The sequence below is a fragment of the Haliotis rubra genome, unplaced genomic scaffold (genome assembly GCF_003918875.1).
Source record: "Haliotis rubra isolate DU_JTF1 unplaced genomic scaffold, ASM391887v1 Scf25, whole genome shotgun sequence".
Classification (NCBI taxonomy): Eukaryota; Metazoa; Mollusca; class Gastropoda; order Lepetellida; family Haliotidae; genus Haliotis; species Haliotis rubra.
The window spans coordinates 1,254,282-1,276,780 of NW_025766558.1; the positions used below are offsets into that span (position 1 = coordinate 1,254,282).

General features: G+C 41.9%; 1 protein-coding gene across 1 annotated transcript in view; it reads right to left on the bottom strand.

Annotated features, from left to right (window-relative positions):
- The window catches only part of LOC124279389 (glutamate receptor 2-like), a 35,401-nt gene extending 20,928 nt beyond the window's left edge, over nucleotides 1–14,473 (bottom strand). The window contains exons 1-5 of the mRNA XM_046715206.1: nucleotides 13,802–14,473; nucleotides 13,606–13,768; nucleotides 1,716–1,871; nucleotides 1,276–1,475; nucleotides 569–739 (exon numbers count right to left, since the gene is read on the bottom strand). Coding sequence (XP_046571162.1) covers nucleotides 569–739; nucleotides 1,276–1,475; nucleotides 1,716–1,871; nucleotides 13,606–13,684 — 606 coding nt within the window. The 5' untranslated portion in view covers nucleotides 13,685–13,768; nucleotides 13,802–14,473. The remainder of the gene's footprint in view (nucleotides 1–568; nucleotides 740–1,275; nucleotides 1,476–1,715; nucleotides 1,872–13,605; nucleotides 13,769–13,801) is intronic.
- Nucleotides 14,474–22,499: the final 8,026 nt, after the last annotated feature.

Here is a 22,499-nt window from a genome sequence, read left to right on the forward strand (position 1 = left end):
CACCATCCTACCCCTATGTGTTAGACTGTTGGCCCTGTTAAACTACCTGTCTCACCAGCTTCCCCCTCGCAATCACGTTCTGAAGACCTAATTCCTGTCTAGGAACCGTTCAGAATTTCTGGCTGTGGTGGTTTGTTTGTTTTTGTGTGTTTGTGTGTTTGTGTGTGTGTGTTGTGTGTGTGTGTGTGTGTGTGTGTGTGTGTTTGTTTGTTTGTTTGTTGTTTGTTTTGTTGTGTGTGTGTCACTGTATACACACATAGTGATTTTTAAGGAGAAGCATGTACAATGTGAATGCCCCCAAAGTTTATGTACAAAGAAAGTGCCACCACCACCACCACACCCCACACACCCCTGCATGTTAATGACACACGTCCCCTCCCATAATTTTTAAGCATAATTCTTTAATATTTATGTGTACAAAATTGCTGAGCCGCCAGAACCAAATGGGTGAACTCAGTTTCTGAATATGTGTCATAGGTACCAATCACCAATACGTATTTGTAAGGCAACACAGTTATATTTAGTTAAAAGTGAATACTTGCTAACGTAACGTACAGTTTTATCTTACCTCATCCCTTGACCCTGCGTCGGATCTGTACACGGCAGCTACATTCTCAAGGTCACCAACGTTGTGTACCAGGCTATCCAAGAACTGACGGTCAAGGTCAGTCACGAGCAGCCATCTTGACAGATGACGAAAGTCAGTTGTGCGATTTGATTGGTCGTCATGAGAACTGACCTGGTGTCATTGAAAAACTTCTTAAACTAGTTGGGTTTGGTACGGAAATTCCTGAAACTCTCTCCTACACATTAGAACGAAGTACGTTATTAGGACAATAGTTGTTACAAATTATAACGTTTTACTTCTACATTTGGCAAGACCGCTCCATATAACGTACAATTGATGTTTGTAACATATTCAACACATGTTTAAGATATTGTTTGGTCGTCACTTGTGGAGGTATAAAAAATATATTCTTCATAGTACCGTGTAAATTGTACAGACCTAATTCCACATATTAAAGTCAATAACTAAAAAAGAACTTCACAGATATCATACTTATTCATTAACCAAAAACACCGTAGAAACCACAAAAAATACAGCACAAGCCACGCTCTATTATCTATTCTATCTATTCTATTAGCAGCTCATCAGCTCAACATCTGCAGCCTCATTCTTCAAACCCAACAGACAATGCTTGGTGAGCATGTCAGTGCCACGGAATCACTCGCATTATATGTGTCTGTGATTGCATGTATGTTGTGCTGCCTTACTTGGGACGTGATGGAGAGGATGAAGGCCGGCCGACCGACGAGGAGGATGTTAGGCTGGGGGTATAAGCTGGTATGTAAACTCTGGAGCAGGGTGTGTATATCAGCATTGTCTTCCACCATGTGCTCCACGTTATGAATGAGGTAACGAACTCCTCGCAGTTTCTCAACAGCAAGATATAGTATGTCATCGACAAATGCTTCTGGAAGTACATGAGTTCATACGTTCCTGAGTCAACACCAACAAGTAGGGTGTTACGCAGGATGAGATGGTAACAATGGTAGTAACACAATTGTCTAAAATCGTTAAATTTTACTTTAGCCCACTTACAACATGTTTATATCAGCTCCAAATGTGGAGTTAAAGGGTGGCCTCTATTGTGTCATTTGATTCCTATTGTCTTCCATAAGTAAATCTTAAGCATAATTTGCAAATAACAAACCTGAATCCGTATCATGGAGAACCGTGATGGTTGCCCACTGAAGATAGCTGAGCAGAGAGACAACATCCGCTACGTACACTTCCGCCCTCGTGACGGGTGTCAAACTGAGACTTGCTCTGTTTGGATTGTTCCGTAACTGGCAGCTTAAAGGAAGACCTATAACAAAACTAAAGTCAATTACATAATTGATCGTCCTTTCTTCAAAGTGTCAAAGTCAGGAATGAGGCACGAGCGAACTGTAGCTTGTGTTCCAGTGATAGGTTTTCCAACCCGTGAATTGAAGTGGTCGTTTAAGGCGACTAACGGGATCGGTGGTCAGGCTCGCTGACTTGATTGACATATGTCATCGTATCCCAACTGCGTAGATCGATGCTGATCATGTTGATTACTTGATTGTCTGTTCCAGACCTCCGCCATATAGCTGGAATAATTTTGACTGCGTTATTCAACAAATCAACCAACCAACAAACAAAAATGTTGTTGCATAGTGTGTTTGTCGTCCGTCAACACTACATTTATCAACACGTTACCTAATACACTTGGTATTAACATACATCTTTCGCAGTTTGTTTTAAAGTGTATATTATATATCATTAAAAGCGACAATCTGGATTTACACGGCGTGAACTCTTCTAAAACATAACTAATCATATCTCCTTGGTCAACACTTTATCTATGTCTATTTGTACATTACTCATTACCGACAGCTTTGGTCATTAATGAGCTGTACAGATCAACGTTTGAAAGCATTTTAATGTGGCGAAACTAGAATATGTTTTGAACAGAGATGGTCCACACAATTCCATCCATTCGTGAAGTGTCATACAAACAATAGCTTCTGTACCAGTGTCTATTATCTGTATTGTTCTGTGTTCATTTCATGATAGATACCCCGAAGAATATAATACACGGTGTTAAGCGTCGATTTCCAGATTGCCTGAGAAATCTATACACAACCACATCCAGTTCGAAACCAAATAACAAAGAAACGTTGGCCAATTAAAAATTGTGGTGTAAAATCAATAGATATAATATATTATCACCAGAATGTTTGCAGTGGGTACTTCACAGGCAGTACATCTACAATGGCAGAACAAACAAAATAGCAGTAGTGATAGCAGTAAAACCAGTGAGACAATCTCATTTCAACATTGGTCAGGTTTTTCACAGTAGTCTGCACATCATCAAACAATTGTCATAAACGTCGACTGAAACTTAAGACCGTAATACAATTCAGTGTTACACACAAAATATATCCATATAACACACAGAAGCACAATAGACACTGAAACAGTCGATGTTATATGCATGTATACCTCAACACTGAAGCAGACATGTTCGTGGGTGATGTACACTTCACTGCGGTTACGTTGGCTATGGGATTGTGCCAGTAATTTCATTTTCACCAAGTTAGTAATGTGGCTGAGTGCAAATATTGAACATGATAGGTACAAGTTAAATGTGTGATAGCAAATGAAACTCATCCAGTAATTGATGAGCTACATGTATCTGACGGCAAAGTTGGAAGCGAAATAAACATTCAAGGAAGGTGGACTTATCACTTCCGGTGACCTAACGTCATGTCATGTATGGTGGTGCAACAGTGACGTCTGTGTAGGTGTCACGTAGCGATTGTGTACGTTCCAATCACACCGTGAGAAAAGTGTGCAATTTAATTGAATGTTAATCTGATAATCTCCTAATCACGAACGTATGTTACTTACAGTTGATAAAATGTTATTTCACAACCAACGAGAGTTTGGGGATTGTATGGCTGTAGTCTGTGGAAATATGAGTGCTGGTACCAGGGAACAAAGCACACGTCTAACGGTGCTGCTCATGTAACTGTCCATCTCCGGAAGATTAAAACGTAATATGTATGTGTGTGTGTGTGTCTGTCTGTCTGTGTGTGTGTGTGTGTGTGTGTCTCTCTCTCTCTCTCGTGTGTGTGTGTGCGTGTGTGTGTGTGTGTGTGTGTGTGTGTGCGTGTGATATTGGCGATCCTCTGGAGTCTGGCCATTAACCTTTGGGATTTTCTTTCTTGTAATTTACCCCATAGGAATCCGACACGTGTATAACGGGGTGAAATAAAGAAACGAATACTGAATGACGATTAATCGAACTATGATAGTTTTTTCAAATAATGTTTGATTCTTGGATAACTTGTATCATAAAAGAATTTAAAATTTATATGGAAAAACGATAATACATTTTCTTACACACCCGTGGGTGAGAAACCCATGTGAGAAAACTGGCATCAAACATATGTGTAATATCTATTTCCAAGCCCATGTTTGGTTACTACATGGTGATGACCTAGGGTCAGAGTATGACTGACTACTTTCCTGATTACAATTCATTGATCAGTTACTCGTGCTTCAATCGAACAGAAACCTGTTACTCGTGCCAAACACCTTTACAACTACCTGTTATTTTCGCGATTGCAACATAAACATGTACTTATACGATAAAACACAATTGGAATAAATATAAATATAACACGAATCTAGTCTTTTCTTATTCCTTTAATAAACACTTTTGATTCTATTGTGCGTTTGGCTCAAAAGCGGACCGATGAATTGCAATCTAACTCAAAAACTAATAAACATATACTACTCAATGAAACGCTGATCATAATCAAAATATCAGACCAACTCTGTGATTTGTTTGCAGAATTTATGTCCTAAAATTAAAAAAGTTGTTTACAAACTATCATTAAAATATTGACACAGTTCAGTATTTGTTACGAGGGAGGAGTGCAGAGAAAGGGACAGCCAGGTGTTAGAGAAGCACGTGGACAAGTGCCGACAATGTTATTGATTCATTTACCTGTGCTGTGCCGTCTCCATCCTTTCTCGCACTCCCGGCTGTCCCTTTCTCTGCACTCCTCCCTCGTAACAAATAGTGAACTGTGTCGATATTTTAATGATAGTTTGTTAAACAACTTTTTTTATTTTTAGGACATAAATTCTGCAAACACCTCTCAGAGTTGGTCTGACGTTTTCATTATGATCAGTGTTTCATTGAGTATTTCATGTTTATTAGTTTTCGAGTTAGATTGTAATTCATTGGTCCGCTTTTTAGCCAAAAGGACTATAGTCATGGATTCAAAATGGCTCGAACAGTCAGTGATACCTGTGTAAACAATTATGTGAATATTGTCGTTAGACATAACGGCCGGGCTTCCCTCTGAATATTCAAAATGCACAACATTGGTAGGCTACTTTTACCTTGGAGATTCGACGAGTGTCATGTGTCGTCTTGCAAAAAATACCTGACACGATTACGTCAGTGCCTGTCTTTTGTGAGATCGATTTGCCACCTGGCCTCTTCGATGAATTGATGAAGATGACATTTTTCACAGATAAACATGATTATTCATTCGATAAAGATCCACTTCCAGCTCCAAGCTACTATGTGATTATTCCAATTCACTCAACTATGGAATAATCAGAACCAAAACACATGTTTCATAATGCATTCTGTCAGAAAAGAGGTGGCATCTTCAAGAAAAGACAAGCGTCGGAGATTCACGATTATTCGTGAAGGCCGCCATCAGAAGGTTCCCAAAGCATGCTCGGATACAAGGGATCATAAACTGTAGCCTATCGGGACCATTCATTGTAGCCTATCGTAACAACACACTCACCGAAACAATGAACAACATGGAACGTGTGCAAGGGTTCATGAGTGCAAATGGCGACACAGTTCCTTTCCAATCAATCGAACATGTACAGGAATTGTAGATCTACACATAAGTCATAGCTTAAGATATTCCTACGACGCATAGCAATGCATATTTCTTGTCTTCTTAACATGCAGTATGTAATCAACTCATATTTCACATTGGCAATACCGTAACATAACTAACATTCTAACCTCTAGGCCTAAGCTTAAAGATTTAGAACTACTCTTACCAGTTTTAGTGGAGAGAAATAAACGTAGGAATAAAAATAACGATTGCTGTCGTCCAAACAAATTTGACACAGACTAGACAAACTGAACAACTCTTCAACGCTAGCGTGTGGAAACAAAATACGAAGAAATAATAAATCAGTAAAAGTACTTTTGTCTTTTTACAAATATTTTCATAAATGATGCAATATTTTATATGTGAAATGATGATATCTAAATATTTTTACTGATGGCTAAACTGGTGATGAACTGGTATTACTTTCAAACGTCGCTGAAAACGAAACAGCTGGCTCTGATGATGGTGTCATGGTAACATATGTGTCATGTTCTATATTTGAAACATGGCATTGTTTCCAAGAGTATTTAATGAGTTATTGAAAACTATGGTTTTCCCGTGGTCTTGTTCTATTATACTTGCCCTTCATTGAAAGGAACCCTGTCAACTGTAGAGATATATTTCATCAAAAAGCATTTTAGATATAGTACCCACTACAATATACAATAGATAAGATTCCAGAATGTTTGGCTAGTTTTAGAAAAAAAATAATTCAACCTCATGATCACACACTTTATGACCTTATTGTAAAGCATATGACACAGCGTCAAATATCGTCAGCTTCACATTTGCTGTACTTTACTTTATAACCTTGACCTTTTATCACGGTAGGTGTTACCGGAAGGTCAAGGTATCACACATCCTATGATACAGTGGGATTTGTACAATCGTCTCTGGTTTTAGGAGAGATTTCCCATGATTATGGTAATGTTTCTATTTTAAATGATGCTAATTAAGGCAAGATACAGATATGCACATAAATATTCAACTAGAAGAAGATTTTCTACGTTATACAGTGAATCTATTACACGCTCGTCTGTATACTCACTAGGAACATCGTAATTGAAATATTGACCAATCTATGGTAACGCAGCTGTTACCAGAATCTCGTGCATATAGACACTTCTACTGACGTCACTGAATTATTAAGGGTACAATTGGCCTCAGATCTGGATCTCTATACCCAGACAGATCAAGACCGTGAACCTCCAGATACCAAATAATGTACATACGAGGCTATTGTTTTATGTATAGAATTCTGTTATACAAATAAATTCAAATGTTTTAGAAACATAGGACATACGACTGTAGAAATGTTGCCATTGTGTTACACAAGTGATCTATTTGGGATATATTAAAATAGATTCTGCTTTTGCTGGTTCGATTTGTGACTATGGAGAGATCTGCCACTTATATCTACCTACTAACAACACAGGTGATTACAAGGTAAATGTGTATGGTGGATCAAATATACTCAACCACAAGAGAAATGTCTCACTGATAGCGGTTTCTTAAAGCACACACTTTAATTCACTCTAATTAACAATCAAAACGGACGATTGAGTTCAAACTTGACAATTTTGGTTAACACATTTTCGGGAATCACATATAGAGTTCACACAAACAAAATCAACAAAAATGGTACCATTAGTATACCCCAAAGTCAGTATTGTGTGTGACCTCCATTGGCAAAATGCGTTGTATCGTCTGTGCATGGAATGAATTAGCCGGTTGCACTTGGGTCCATACTCTGTGAAATGCCTGATCGAGTCCAGCCGCAGTTGTCGGCCTTGGTTGGAGGTCATTCAGTCTTCTTTGAATCTCGTCCCAAAGGTGTTCTATTGGGCCCAAATCCGGACTGAGTGCAGGATAATGTAGGGTTTGGATCCAAATTGGGTGCCACGTTGTCTTAGGAAGTCCAGTGTTGCTCTGGCAGTGTGGGCATGAACGTTGTCTTGCTGGAAGATGTGATTTCTGTAACGTCCAAAACTTGGTACAATGTGGGGTCTTATGACTTGGTCAATATAGCGAGGAGCGTCATTTCCTCATCCTGCACCGACATTCTGGAACACCACGGTGCCAACTATCTGGTTCAGACCCATTGCACCTCACACCATGATGCTTGGACCATCCCACGAGTCTCTTTCAATAATACACTCATTGGAAAATAGTTCCTTCTCAATACTCTCACTCTGCCATCGTCTGTCGACACACAATATCGGCTTTCATGAGAAAAACGGACAGTTCCACATTGTCGATAACGCCAATTTCGATGCTGAGTTGCCCATTGCAGTCGGTTTGGGCGGTGATGAGCGGTAAGGACAGGACTACGATATGGTCTGTGATCAGCAAAGGTTAGATTGTCCTAACATGAACATTAAAATGATTGGCTACCCTCCGTGCAGTCTGGCCAACTTGCAATGGTCCCAAGGCTTGGTTCCTCTGATCTCTCGTAAGTCGTGGCATGGCGATTGTGTCAAAACAAAAATGATTTCAGGCGAGTTTGAGACTCGCCTTCATTGGTAGGGTTGTCACGATATGCACGTGCATTTTCATTTTCACGAATGTCACACGGAACCTTTTACCACGTCTGCCTTTTTAGGTGGGGTTGGTTGATATGCTTTTTCATCAGAAAACACACAGATGTTGGTAATAACTGCCAATTTGGATTGAAAACCATGTTAACAAAAGGAAATCTCTGCAAAAAATCAGAATCTATTGTGTAATTCCGACTATATTATGAGCGTGTATGTTTAACGCCACACTCAGCAATATTACAGCTGCTGCGGTGAAATGTAAACAATCGAGTCTGGACCAGACAATCCAGTGATTGGCACCGTGTATTACGATGACATAGCGAGGTGGTCTTTCATGTCTTTCAAATAGTGACGAAAACTGGTGCTCGCGTAAAGGTGAGCTTGTCATGTCCTACCATGGGCACCTGTCATAGACACATGCAAGAGCTAGTCAGTTGGAAAAGCTCACTGAGGCCTTGAATGTTGTAACCTTGATCGAACAACCTCTGAGCAAGAGTCGCATGAAGAAGTTGTAAGAAGGATATCTAAATCTCTGGTCTCCCTAGGGCTCCTTTTCAATATAAATGGGCTTGTTTGTTACTATCAAAATTATATATATTCAGAGACTAAGCCTTAGTCTAGAAGACTGTCTGTCATCCTGGATGTCCAGCCTTGGTCTGTCTGGGAAGTTGGGCCACTGTTGCTGTTACACCTGTACCAGTGGTTATGTGAAGACTGTCTGTCATCCTGGATGTCCAGCCTAGGTCTGTCTGGGAAGTTGGGCCACTGTTGCTCTTACATCTGGACCAGTGGTTATGTGAAGACTGTCGGTCATCCTGGATGTCCAGCCTTTGTCTGTCTGGGAAGTTGGGCCACTGTTGCTGTTACACCTGTACCAGTGGTTATGTGAAGACTGTCGGTCATCCTGGATGTCCAGCCTAGGTCTGTCTGGGAAGTTGGGCCACTGTTGCTGTTACATTGATATCATTAATTCTATTATTTATTGCTATTACAGTTGTTATCATATTTCACACTGCCATTGAGCTGCCATTGAACGTGACACTGTCAGGGTAGTGTGTACTGCTATTGTTATTACTTTGCTGTAAGTGTATTGAGTTGTAAACCTTAGCTTTTATTTACATTTGTCCAAATAGAAAATTTACTTACAAGAGATGCCCATCAGCAGTTTAGTTATGCAAATATGTTTTTAAAATCTTTTCTTTTTTAAATGAAGCCTTTGCATAGTTTGCGTAGTCTGGGCTAAAGCAAGTTGATCCTTAGATTCCCCGATTCAGACTGAATCAGAGTCGATGAAAACTTTGTGGTTTAAGGACATTCAAATAAAGGGCGCCAAGGAAAAACAGTAGTTAGTCTTTTTGTCAAGAAAATAATTATAAAATCCTATTATTTAGACAAGCGTGTGTTTGGAATTATAAGCATTGTATCAGTTGAGGGAGTGTTGACCTACGTGGTGGTAGTATTGACAACTACAACAATTACGCCACCACCAGCCAGCATGAGGCACCCGTGCTGGGTCGGGTCTGTAATGTCAGTAATCACGACGCGATGGGGAGAGAACACGTGTGTTTGTCCCGCAGCCGGAAAGACAACATCCCTGCACAACTTTCTGTTTCCTCAGAATTAATATCAAATGAATCTAAGGACTTAGGAGATTCTTTAACCGCATGTACATAACTAGCACTCTGGAGTTGTGGTCGATGTGTGTAGATACACTGGTTCTCAAAGGGGAAGGAGGTCATCGTAATCCTAGTGGGGAGCTGTTTGAGAGAGTGAGTGAGTGAGTTTAGTTTTACGCCGCACTCAGCAATATTCCAGCTATATGGCGGCGGTCTGTAAATAATCGAGTCTGGGGGGAGCTGTTTGTGTAACAACACTACCTGGAAAAGAAGGCGTTAGCAATTGTCTGACGTTCAACTTTTAAAATGATATTCAAATATATCGATTTCAGACAATCAAGTTTAGAAGATATTTCCTGTGATAGTCTTTATTTATTTTAGGAATTCAGAAAGTACACGGGAGATACCGCCGGTGTGTGGCAAACATCTTGACGCCGCGGGGGATGTGGTGCGGCAGTTATAGGATATTTGCAGATCATACACTTATAACGAACATGGATGTAGCAATCTTTGTTTTTAATGTTACGTTTACTTTCTCACTGGACGAGGGGTCGCCTCATAAACGCCAAGCTCACTTTCATAAGCATGTGACTAACAAAAAACGAAAAGACAAAAACACTGACGGACTACATCTGTATTTCTGGGAAACCACTTGGAACTAATCAGCACAAAAACGTGACTGATTGGGGAAAAGGTTCTTTCAACATACACACGCTCAAGCCTGGATCAACCTCTTGACACAGACCTCTCCATAGACTCCATCATCAGCCTCACTAAATCATGCATAACATCCACTAACTTCACCTGGGGACACAGCATTGTCGAACAGATCCACGGTCTCCCCATGGGATCCCCTCTTTCCCCCATCCTTACTGAAATCTACATGAGCCATTTTGAAGAAGCCCTGGCCTCCCTTCACCGAGCTCAACTGAGTCAAGAGGTCAGCGCCTTGAGCATGCACTAGTGCGTGGATATGTGCGCTATATAAATATCCTATAATAATAACGAGGACCGTCTCGACCACGCTCCAGAGGACACGCAAGCAAAACCTCCCATCAAATCAGCAGACTTCTAAAGCACCAGGCAGGCCTCGACACCATCTTCTCTGGCTCCCCGACCCCCAGGACCATACTCCAAAGCCAATGGCCGCAACCCACCCTCCACAAAGAAACCCCCAAAGGAGTGATCTACAAGATTATCTGTGAATGTGGTGAATCTTATATAGGCGAAACCAAGGATACCACATACAATCGGCCTATGAAAAATTAATCAAACTATAGAATCACCCTATCAGCTTGTTGTTACTACTTAACACCCCTTGTTTATGGCTTCATCACTTGTGATATTTGTTGTTCTTAGTCCCCAATTGGCCTCTTCCAATTATGTACCAGTTGTTTTTCAATTACACGCTGTTGTTAATGTCAATCTGATGTTTGTCACAACATACTATGTATATATGCTTCTTACCACTTGGTTGTAGTCACATTATGCTTGATAACGAATCTACATCGAAACATTGCTCTATGCAATAAAACAACAACTTATCATCCATAAAATTGTATGTTTCATATTTTACCTCTCATTGAGGTAGGGCGGTGGGTTTAATGCGTTCGCTCGTCTTTTTTTTATACTGCGATGCCGAAGGTTGTTTAAGTAAAACGATGTATATATCAAACGTTGTGAAGCACAGGGAGTACTCGACATGTAGACAAAGCTATTTGGAAAGAGGAGTCACATATCTTGCCAAACATTTTTTTGTGAATAGTTTCTCCCTGTCTCAGCCTGAGTGAGTGAGTTCAGATTTAACGTCACATCGGCATTACGAGGTCTCAGCCTGAAGACACGTTACATGGTCTCTTTAAATACTGACCAATGTGTTGAGGTCTGCAGCAAGGAATTGGCTATTTGACCACTTTTGAACAATGTAACAATACAGAAGCTGAATTTAGACGTCTTTACCCCAGCAACCAGCAACAACTAGCTCTAGCCCCCAGGCGGAGTAATGTGCCAATAACTAGTGCTAGCCCCCTGGCGGAGTAATGTGCCAATAACTAGTGCTAGCCACCTGGCGGAGTAACGTACCACTGACTAGTTCTAGCCACCTGGCGGAGTAATGTACCACTAACTAGTGCTAGCCACCTGGCGGAGTAATGTACCACTGACTAGTGCTAGCCACCTGGCGAGGTAATGTATCAACAACTAGCTCTATCCACCTGGCAGGGTAATGTATCAACAACTAGCTCTAGCCACCTGGCGGGGTAATGTACCACTAACTAGTGCTAGCCACCTGGCAGGGTAATGTATCAACAACTAGCTCTAGCCACCTGGCGGGGTAATGTATCAACAATGTACCACTAACTGGTAATGCTAGCCACCTGGCAGGGTAATGTATCAACAACTAGCTCTATCCACCTGGCGGGGTAATGTATCAACAACTAGCTCTATCCACCTGGCAGGGTAATGTATCAACAACTAGCTCTATCCACCTGGCAGGGTAATGTATCAACAACTAGCTCTAGCCACCTGGCGGGGTAATGTAACTGCTAGCCACCACTGACTAGTGCTAGCCACCTGGCGGGGTAATGTATCAACAACTAGCTCTATCCACCTGGCAGGGTAATGTATCAACAACTAGCTCTAGCCACCTGGCGGGGTAATGTACCACTGACTAGTGCTAGCCACCTGGCGGGGTAATGTATCAACAACTAGCTCTAGCCACCTGGCAGGGTGTGCCAACTGGCTGTAATGTATCAACAACTAGCTCTAGCCACCTGGCAGGGTAATGTATCAACAACTAGCTCTAGCCACCTGGCGGGGTAATGTACCACTGACTAGTGCTAGCCACCTGGCGGGGTAATGTATCAACAACTAGCTCTAGCCACCTGGCGGGGTAATGTATCAACAACTAGCTCTAGCCACCTGGCGGGGTAATGTATCAACAACTAGCTCTAGCCACCTGGCGGAGTAATGTATCAACAACTAACTCTAGCCACCTGGCGGGGTAATGTATCAACAACTAGCTCTAGCCACCTGGCAGGGTAGTGTATCAACAACTAGCTCTAGCCACCTGGCAGGGTAATGTACTACTGACTAGTGCTAGCCACCTGGCAGGGTAATGTATCAACAACTAGTGCTAGCCACCTGGCGGGGTAATGTATCAACAACTAGCTCTAGCCACCTGGCGGGGTAATGTACCACTGACTAGTGCTAGCCACCTGGCGGGGTAATGTATCAACAACTAGCTCTAGCCACCTGGCAGTGTAGTGTACTACTAACAAGTACTAGGCCGCCTGGCGGGGTAATCTACCAACAACCAGCTCTAGGCCAACTGACGTCGGTTCGCCAATATTCTACACAGGTGATTAAGTTCCGGTTTCACAGGACGTAGAATTCAGCTATAATGAACAATAACTGCTCCCGACTGACTCCTCACTCTAACCTACTGACTTCTAACATATGTTATATTTGACATTACACTTTCTCAGTAAAGTACACTTTCTAGGTTGAGTCCCATGCGAGATTCGAACCCACACCCTCAGAGTCAGGCACCTAATCGCCAGCACACAAAGTCAGACGCCTAGACCGCTCAGCCACCGCGGCTTCCACAAAATGGAAGTCGGACAACTGGTAGTCTAGACTGCGGACTTTGTGTACACCTCTGATAAACTTGTGTTAATTGGCACGGCTCCCTAGGCCGAAAGCTATGAAATACACAATGCCATTTTAGCAAATGATCAAATGTAACATAATTTATATTTGGGATCAGTTAGTAAAGTACAGACGATTAGGTGTTGGCGATTAGGTGCCTGACTCTGAGGGTGTGGGTTCGAATTCCGCATGGGACTCAACCCCAAAAGTACTAGAATCTGTACTTTATTAAGAAAGTGTAATCCCAAATGTAACATATGTTACGTTTGACCACTTTCTAAAATGGCATTGTGTATTTGATAACCTACTGACTGTCAGACAGAAACATACGACATTACCGTGAACACTGTCCGGTCCAGACGTCCATAGTATCAGCATCAGAGTCAGTGCCAGGGAACTCACGGTGCTTCCTGTCATCTTGGTCCCCCAAATACAGTCGCTCAGGAATGGCCTACTGGATAACTGGCTGCTTGAACCTAGGTTCGAAGGTATCGTGGAAACGAAACACTATTTTAGTAGCCCTTAAGTGCCAACTTATACAAAATGTCTTGTGTCTTGAAGATGTGTGCTAGAGAAATAGTCTAGTGTTTTTATATCCAACATGACGCGTTCCATTTCCTCCTCCGTCACCCTGTCTGGCCAGGCGGTCCGACCACAGGCGGGTACTGGCTCCCCGGGACAACCTCAACACTCCCAGCTGAAAGTCAATCCTTCTCCCAGTTGAGATCGGTTGTTTAAGTGAATTTTGTCATCGCTGAAAGTGATCAGTCATTATAGTGTACCTGTGTCTTTCGCTCCACAGCTGCGAGCGAGCACACTCAAACAACGGGAGTAATACCCAGATAGATTCATCGCTGTATGTTGCATTGACACAGCTAGGTTAATTCCTGGTGAATGGATCCTCGTTAGTGGCGATACATCAAACCGGAAATCACTCACCACACTGTACCGACACTCGAAGAGAGGCATAACGGATACACCATTACCAGCAGCTTCAGTAGACTTAATATTTTATGTCATGCGATAAATAAACCAAACCAATTAATAACGTTAATGTGATGTTGTTCCAGCACTCGTCGCGGAGCCTCTAACATCACATACCCTCCATAGCACGGGTGTATATTACAGGGGGCGTCTTCCACTTGGGATCCGATGTCAACACACAGCTGTCGCCAATGACGAAGTGTCATGGCGTTAACCAGCGCCGCAGGATGTAGCGTGGATAGTTGTCAGGTAAACAGTGTGATAGATTGCAAGGGAGATAAGGACGGTTATTGGTCCATCAAACAGAGATGGTGACATGAGTTAAATTTCAGTTATTAAGGGAGAATCGCTGCTTAGGAACACTTCAGGAACATTAAAACCCTCGCTTGGCTGAATAAGATTGCAGTCGTTGAAGTGATATTGTCAATACGCGGGATGTATGTTGACTGCAGGTATGACAAACACTGTTAATGCGGGCTCTTTTCAATATTCCTTGTGATACAACTATGAGTCATGACACAAAGATGGTTCCATGACAGGTATAGTCCCCAGTGGGTTAGTGTAACTAATCAACAGAGTGAACAGTACACGAGTGATATCATCATGGTGTTTGAGTGTGTTAGCAGGAGGAGGTCATCCAGATGTTACATGTTTCCCCCTTACACTATATCCCATCTTATACCGGTATATCCCGCCTCTACACACCACTCCTACAACCAACATGTAAATCCCCACCCCATGTTATACCCGTATATCCCACCTCTACACACCACTCCTACAACCAACATGTAAATCCCCACCCCATCTTATACCCGTATATCCCACCTCTACACACCACTCCTACAACCAACATGTAAATCCCCACCCCATCTTATACCCGTATATCCCACCTCTACACACCCTTCCTATATCCCACCTCTACACACCACTCCTACAACCAACATGAAATCCCAGCCCCATCTAATACCCGTATAACCCACCTCTATACACCATTCCCACAACCAACATGTAAATCCCAACCTCATCTTACACCCGTATATCCGACCCCTACACACTACTCCTACAACCCACATGTAAATCCCTGCCCCATCTTATACCCGTATATCCCACCTCTACACACCACTCCTACAACCTATATGTAAATCCCAACCCCATCGTATACCCGTATAACCCACCTCTACACACCCTTACTACAACCCACATGTAAACCCCAACCTCATCTTATACCCGTATATCCCACCTCTACACACCCTTACTACAAACCACATGTAAATACCAGCCCCATCTAATGCCCGTATATCCCACCTCTACACACCACTCCTACAACCAACATGTAAATCCCAACCTCATCTTACACCCGTATATCCCACCACTACACACCACTCCTACAACCCACATGTAAATCCGAGCCCCATCTTATACCCGTATATCCCACCTCTACACACCACTCCTACAACCCACATGTAAATCCTAACCCCATCTTATACCCGTATATCCCACCTCTACACACTCTTCCTACAACCAATATGTAAATCCCAACCCCATCGTATACCCGTATAACCCACCTCTACACACACTTACTACAACCCACATGTAAATCCCAACCTCATCTTATACCCGTATATCCCACCTCTACACACCCTTACTACAAACCACATGTAAATACCAGCCCAAAAATTATGCCCGTATATCCCACCTCTACACACCACTCTTACAACCAACATGTAAATCCCCACCCCATCTTATACCCATATATCCCACCTCTACACACCACTCCTACAACCCACATGTAAATCCCCACCCCATGTTATACCCATATATCCCACCTCTACACACCACTCCTACAACCCACATGTAAATCCCAGCCCCATCTTATACCCGTATATCCCATCTCTACACACCCTTCCTACAACCAACATGTAAATCCCAACCCCATCTTATACCCGTATATCCCACCACTACACACCCTTCCTACAACCAACATGAAATCCCAGCCCCATCTTATACCCGTATATCCCACCTCTACACACCCTTCCTACAACCAACATGTAAATCCCAACCCCATCTTATACCCGTATATCCCACCTCTACACACCCTTCCTACAACCAACATGAAATCCCAGCCCCATCTTATACCCGTATATCCCACCTCTACACACCACTCTTACAACCAACATGTAAATCCCAACCCCATCTTATACCCATATATCCCACCACTACACACCACTCCTACAACCCACATGTAAACCCCAACCTCATCTTACACCCGTATGTCCCACCTCTACACACCCTTACTACAACCACCATGTAAATCCCAGCCCCATCTTATACCCGTATATCCCAACACTACACACCCTTCCTACAACCAACATGTAAATCCCCACCCCATGTTATACCCGTATATCCCACCTCTACACACCACTCCTACAACCCACATGTAAATCCCCACCCCATCTTATACCCATATATCCCACCTCTACACACCCTTCCTACAACCCACATGTAAATCCCAACCTCATCTTATACCCGTATATCCCGCCTCTACACACCACTCCTACAACCCACATGTAAATCCCAACCCCATCTTATACCCGTATATCCCACCTCTACACACCACTCCTACAACCCACATGTAAATCCCAACCCCATCTTATACCCGTATATCCCACCTCTACACACCCTTCCTACAACCCACATGTAAATCCCAACCCCATCTTATACCCGTACATCCCACCTCTACACACCCTTCCTACAACCCACATGTAAATCCCAACCCCATCTTATACCCGTATATCCAACCTCTACACACCACTATTCCACACCTCTTTAGTACAACACATCCTAAAACGAAACTCTGTACCCAAACATTATATCCCACATCCATATCCTACCCCAATATCCCACACTCTTATTCCACACCTCTTTAGTACAACACATCCTAAAACTAAACCCTGTACCCAAACATTATATCCCACCTTTATCCCCTACCCCGATACCCCACCTCTTTAGTACAACACATCTTAAAACCAAACACAGTACCCAAACATTATATCCCACCTTTATACCCAGCTTCTATATAAGGGCTCTACATACTTTTACACCATACCCCGATATCCCATCTTCATACCTACAGTAAACCTCACTTCAATAACACTATCCTATACCAACCCACTATATCACATACACGTTACCCCACCTATCTACTATAAGCGTATATCTCGCCCCTACACCCACCACTATATCTCTCGATATATCCCACTTCTTTAACACAAGTCTATCCCTCAACCTTATGCCCTAGCTATATCCCACAAGCCTATATGACACCCCTAAGTATCAACCTCACTATCCCAGCCTGGGTGATCAGTGGAGGTAGTAAGCCAGGCCATTTCCCTGGTTCAGCTTAGCACAAAACTTGATCAATGAATCAATCCGATTCTGAACAAAGCAATATATAATTTCGAGCTGAACAACTCAACTGCAATATCGTTCATTGTCCCAGGCTAGACGAGTACAACCTGATCATGCAACACGCTGTAGTGGATGGTGTGTCTTGTTACGTGCTCGTTCCCAGGTTGAAACTAAAACGTTAACCGGCAATCAGTCCATAAAAAACAAAGACATGTGATATAATTAAATTATTGTATTCTCAAATTAACAAGTTCACAAATCAATACAAATCAGTACAATCAATGAAGACCATGCTGAAAGGTTCTCATTAGGTTGGCCAACTATTTGACACACATGACAGGTATTCATAAATTCAACCACGTCATGCCGCAAATACGGCCAAGAGAAATATCACAAGTTTTGTTCACACCTAAATTACTTGCCAAAGGAGTTTCACACGCCAAACTCAGCTGATATGTTGATGAAAACCTTCCATACGCACTTGGCTCTTGACAACCAACAGGACCAGTCGAACATTTTCCCCTGTCAAATCACTCCAAATAAGCAAGTCCACACCTTTATAAGGGAGAGTGTCTACAAGTAATTCAATCCAGACACCATGTCAGCCTTCAAATTCACAAACTGGAGAGGGTGGCTCCCTCTAACAAAACCTCAAAATGGGCTTATGACTCCTCGGGAAGTGTCAACACATCATCCAGTTCAGACTTTGATGGCTGATGACTGTGACTTGACATTCACAAACACATTGGTGGATGTATGATTGTATTTCTAAGTGAGCTTCCTTCACTCAGACATAATATGCCCGGGCTTACCGCAATATTTACAAGTAGGCTCTGACGAAAATCAAGAAGTATGTTCAGAACGAACTGGAGTAGAACTTGATATTTTAGTCAACAAACTCAGAACAAGACCTTGGAATGTGTGAACGAGAACTAGGCGAGGTTAAGCTAACGTTTCCTGGTTTATTACCCTGTCAACTCATGCGTGAAAACCCTGACTACCTATGAACGAATCATCATCCGCCAATGTAGCTGGCTGGTGCAACTGTTCAACTTTCTGCTCATCAAGATAAGTCCGACCATTGACTTCTCTTGAAGTACACCAAGTATCAAACAAAGTTTCCTTCTCTTCAGCAACCACAACAAAAGTAGTCCAAACTCAACAAAATTAGTACCATCCTTTTCTCAGCCGACCTAAACCTTTGCCTGTAAGCTTCAGGAACCAACCCATAAGCCTTCAAAAGTGCAGCCTTAACTGTCTGATAATCAGAACTCCTATCAATAGAAGACAGAATATACGTCCTGAGCTTTTCCCCTAAATACACTTTGCAAAAACATAGTCCACAGACTTTCAGGCCATTTCAAATGGTTAGCCACCTTTTCAATATACTCTTGGAGTGATGGCCTTGTACTTCGAGTTGCTTCATTTGAATCCGAAATTCTCTTTTCTTTTTCTTTTTCCAATCAGACTTTTTCAGCATCAGCTTTCTATCTCAAATATTCTTTCTCTGCTTCAATTTCCAACTGCACCATCTGATTTGTTTTGTTCCATGTCCAGTATCTATCTTTTTAATTATAATGTCTTCAGAACCAAAATGTCATTCTTCTCCTTCCAGGAACGTGATCCAAACTTTCTGGACATCTGCCTTAAGCATACCAGATTTGATGTAAAGTTTGTAATATTTGGCCAATTCGACCAATTCAGATTTATTAGCTTGAAACCAACAAACAACAAAGAAGTTCATTAACAATTGTATTCTAAAACTAACCAAGTTCACAAATCTCTACAAAAGTATCACTATGGTAGTACAGAATTGTGTAGCAGTACACATTCAGATGTACTATATGGGATAACGTGCAGTGATTACAGCAATAGAGACAACGGTGGTAACATTCACCTCTCAGCCACAGTAATCCACCCCTCAACTTGTCTCAACTTGGGATTCAAAATGTAACAGCGATAAAGAGAAACACTCAAGAATATTTTCAGATAAAACACAAACAGGACTAAGTCTTTTTTCTGAACAAATGACATTTTTATGATGTTGCATACTTTAAGTAATACCATTACTTGGAATAAAATTGAACCTAAGGTTTCTTCAATTAAGAAACATTAAGTGGAAAATTTGGAGAGCACAATCCTATTAGTATTTGGCACTGTTTAGTATTTTGGTGTCTAACACGTGTATTTTATGACAAGTCGGAAGACACAGAATTAGGAATCTGTATCTCTCCGGAACATGATGTCATCCCTCTTAATTCATCACAGACATCTACTCTCCTGGTCCTGTCGAACAACTGAACAGAAAAAGGAATTATGTCGGGTATGGTTATTAACTTTAAGGATTAATTATCGACATTTACCATGGCAAATACGCGTGGTAGCTGGTGGTGCACCTGCTGGTGTGTACACAAACTACACTCAATATAGGGGCCGTGTGAATATACTTGTCTGAATCATGTAGGCATTATGTTACAAAACAAATTTACATAAAATGATTAACCTACTCTCACTGACTTCATCTGTTTCTAGGTTTCATCACGCATCGCACGTGGTCCTTTGTAAGGAAAGACAATAGTGCGCTCAGTGCGCATGGCCGTTTCATTGGTAATCACAATACCGGCCAGAATGCACAGATGGGCATCGGAAATGTTCAAATTAAATGTCCTGGCAGTTTCATTGAAATATATCTTTATCGTTTCGTACTAAACAATTATATTGACCCCAATATCGACAAAACAAATTGGTGAAGTCATGTTGAATGGAATGCTGGTATTGAGATGGCAGTATCAGTTGTACACATGTTGAATCAATATAGGTTGTACACACGTTAATTATCAATGATGAAAACAATGTAGCAAAATGGTCAAGTTGTAGTAAGACAGCGATCATGCGGTCTGTGGGTCACGTGACTGGAGTACGGGGAGACAGTAGTTAAAGACATTTTTATCACCTTCATTCATATCCATACTTTACTGTGTCACAATGAGAATTTGTCAATTGTACAAAATACAAAAACGTTACATGATATGGAATGACAAATGTCACAACTTCTGAATTCACGATGAATGTTGGTGTGTCCAGCACCAACAAGACTTAAAAGCTTGAAGGGACACTATTGTGCAGTCGTGCAATTCTTCTGTGGAGGTTTACCCTCAAAGGGGGTTGAAGTAGCGTAAAATTATTGTCCTCCTGAGAGGGTACGTAAGTCCCAAAACTTTCAAAGTTAACTTTTTGCTTACCCGATTTTTAAACGTAGTATATTTGTTCATTTAAATTTTGGCTAAACTTGTCCTACAATCGCCAGCTGCTGAAGGGATGGTGTAAATCCAACTAGGGACCATGCAGGTAGCAAAAGTAATGTAAGTCCCCATGGTTCCTAGTATGGTGATCTACCTTCAGTTGTTGGCGATCTATAGCCCGTTTTTTATATGGTATTGTTTTCGTAAATAAAATAGTTTAACATGTTCATGCTAGTTTTAGACTCCATCTGTGATACTCTAGTTATTTTACAGTCCTTAGCAACTTTAATTTATTGTTTATGTAAAACATTTCTCGTCACTATATGGCTGAAATATTGCCGAGGTGACGTTAAATTCTAACTCACTCACTCACTCACTCACTCACTCACTCTGTGTAGGTTTTGATGGAAGACGTGTAACACAGAGATGTACAACATGATACGGGTCAAACTGTTGATGAACAAGAACGTGATGTGCACTCTGGGGGTCACTCCTCTAGAGGTACAGATTGTGTTTTGTCTACTAGAGTTAAAGGGGCAATAATCAGATGCTGGCCGAATTCATGGCTCGAGTCGCTGTTGCAGCTGAAACAGGCTCTGGAGCTGGAGGAATGTTGTAACATAGGAAGAGTGAGTGAGTGAGTATGGTTTCACGCCACTTTTAGCAAACTTCCAGGAATGTCACGATAATATTGAGCTAGAAACAGAGCTTGCCGCAGCAACAGTCCAGGCGTATGTTTCAGAGTAATCTGATGCTTGGGATAATGGAGGGAACACAAATCCCCCCAGATGAACTCCAGCCAGCACCCATGCAGTCAGTGGAGGTTACCAGTCAGCAGAAAACAACTACTGCACGGGACCCCACCATCAAGCGTTTTGTGCCACAACAGTGTTTAGGTGAGTTCGGCCATGCGGCAGTAGATGTCAGCCTCCAGCTGCAGCCAGATTATTCTGTCATGCAAATGATTGTAGCAAGTCTAACAAAATAGACCAGAATAAAATCATATTCAAAGTGATTCCTTCAGAATTCATATGGGCCTTTGACTGACTGACTGAGTTTGGTTTTACGCCAATTTTAGCAATATTTCAGCAATATCACGGCGGGGGACACCAGAAATGGGCTTCATTCATTGTACCCATGTGGGGATTCGAACCAGGGTCTTCGGCGTGACGAGCCAACGGTTTAACCACTAGACTACCCAACCGCCCCTATGGGCCTTTGAACAATTCACAGAAAGTAAATAAAAGCAAAAAATATTATTTCGACTTAATCGTAAGTACGTGATTATGAATCGCTATCATGTACACGTACCGTGGTTTTGCAAAAACATGAGCATCCTGTCCCACGGATGGCGCGGTAATTGTTCACCTAAAACAACTCGGGAGCATGTGGTATCAGTCAAACTGTTATGGTAACTAAAGCGTCATATTTAATTACGTCATGTTACCTCAAATGTTGTGAAATGTAAACACCAAAAGTTGGAGCTGCATCAACACTACTCGACACGAAGGAAAAGTCATCCATGTTGTCATACCGTCATCCTGAGAGTTTTTGTCACACTGTCCAAACATCTAAATATGAAAATAGACGGCAAACCC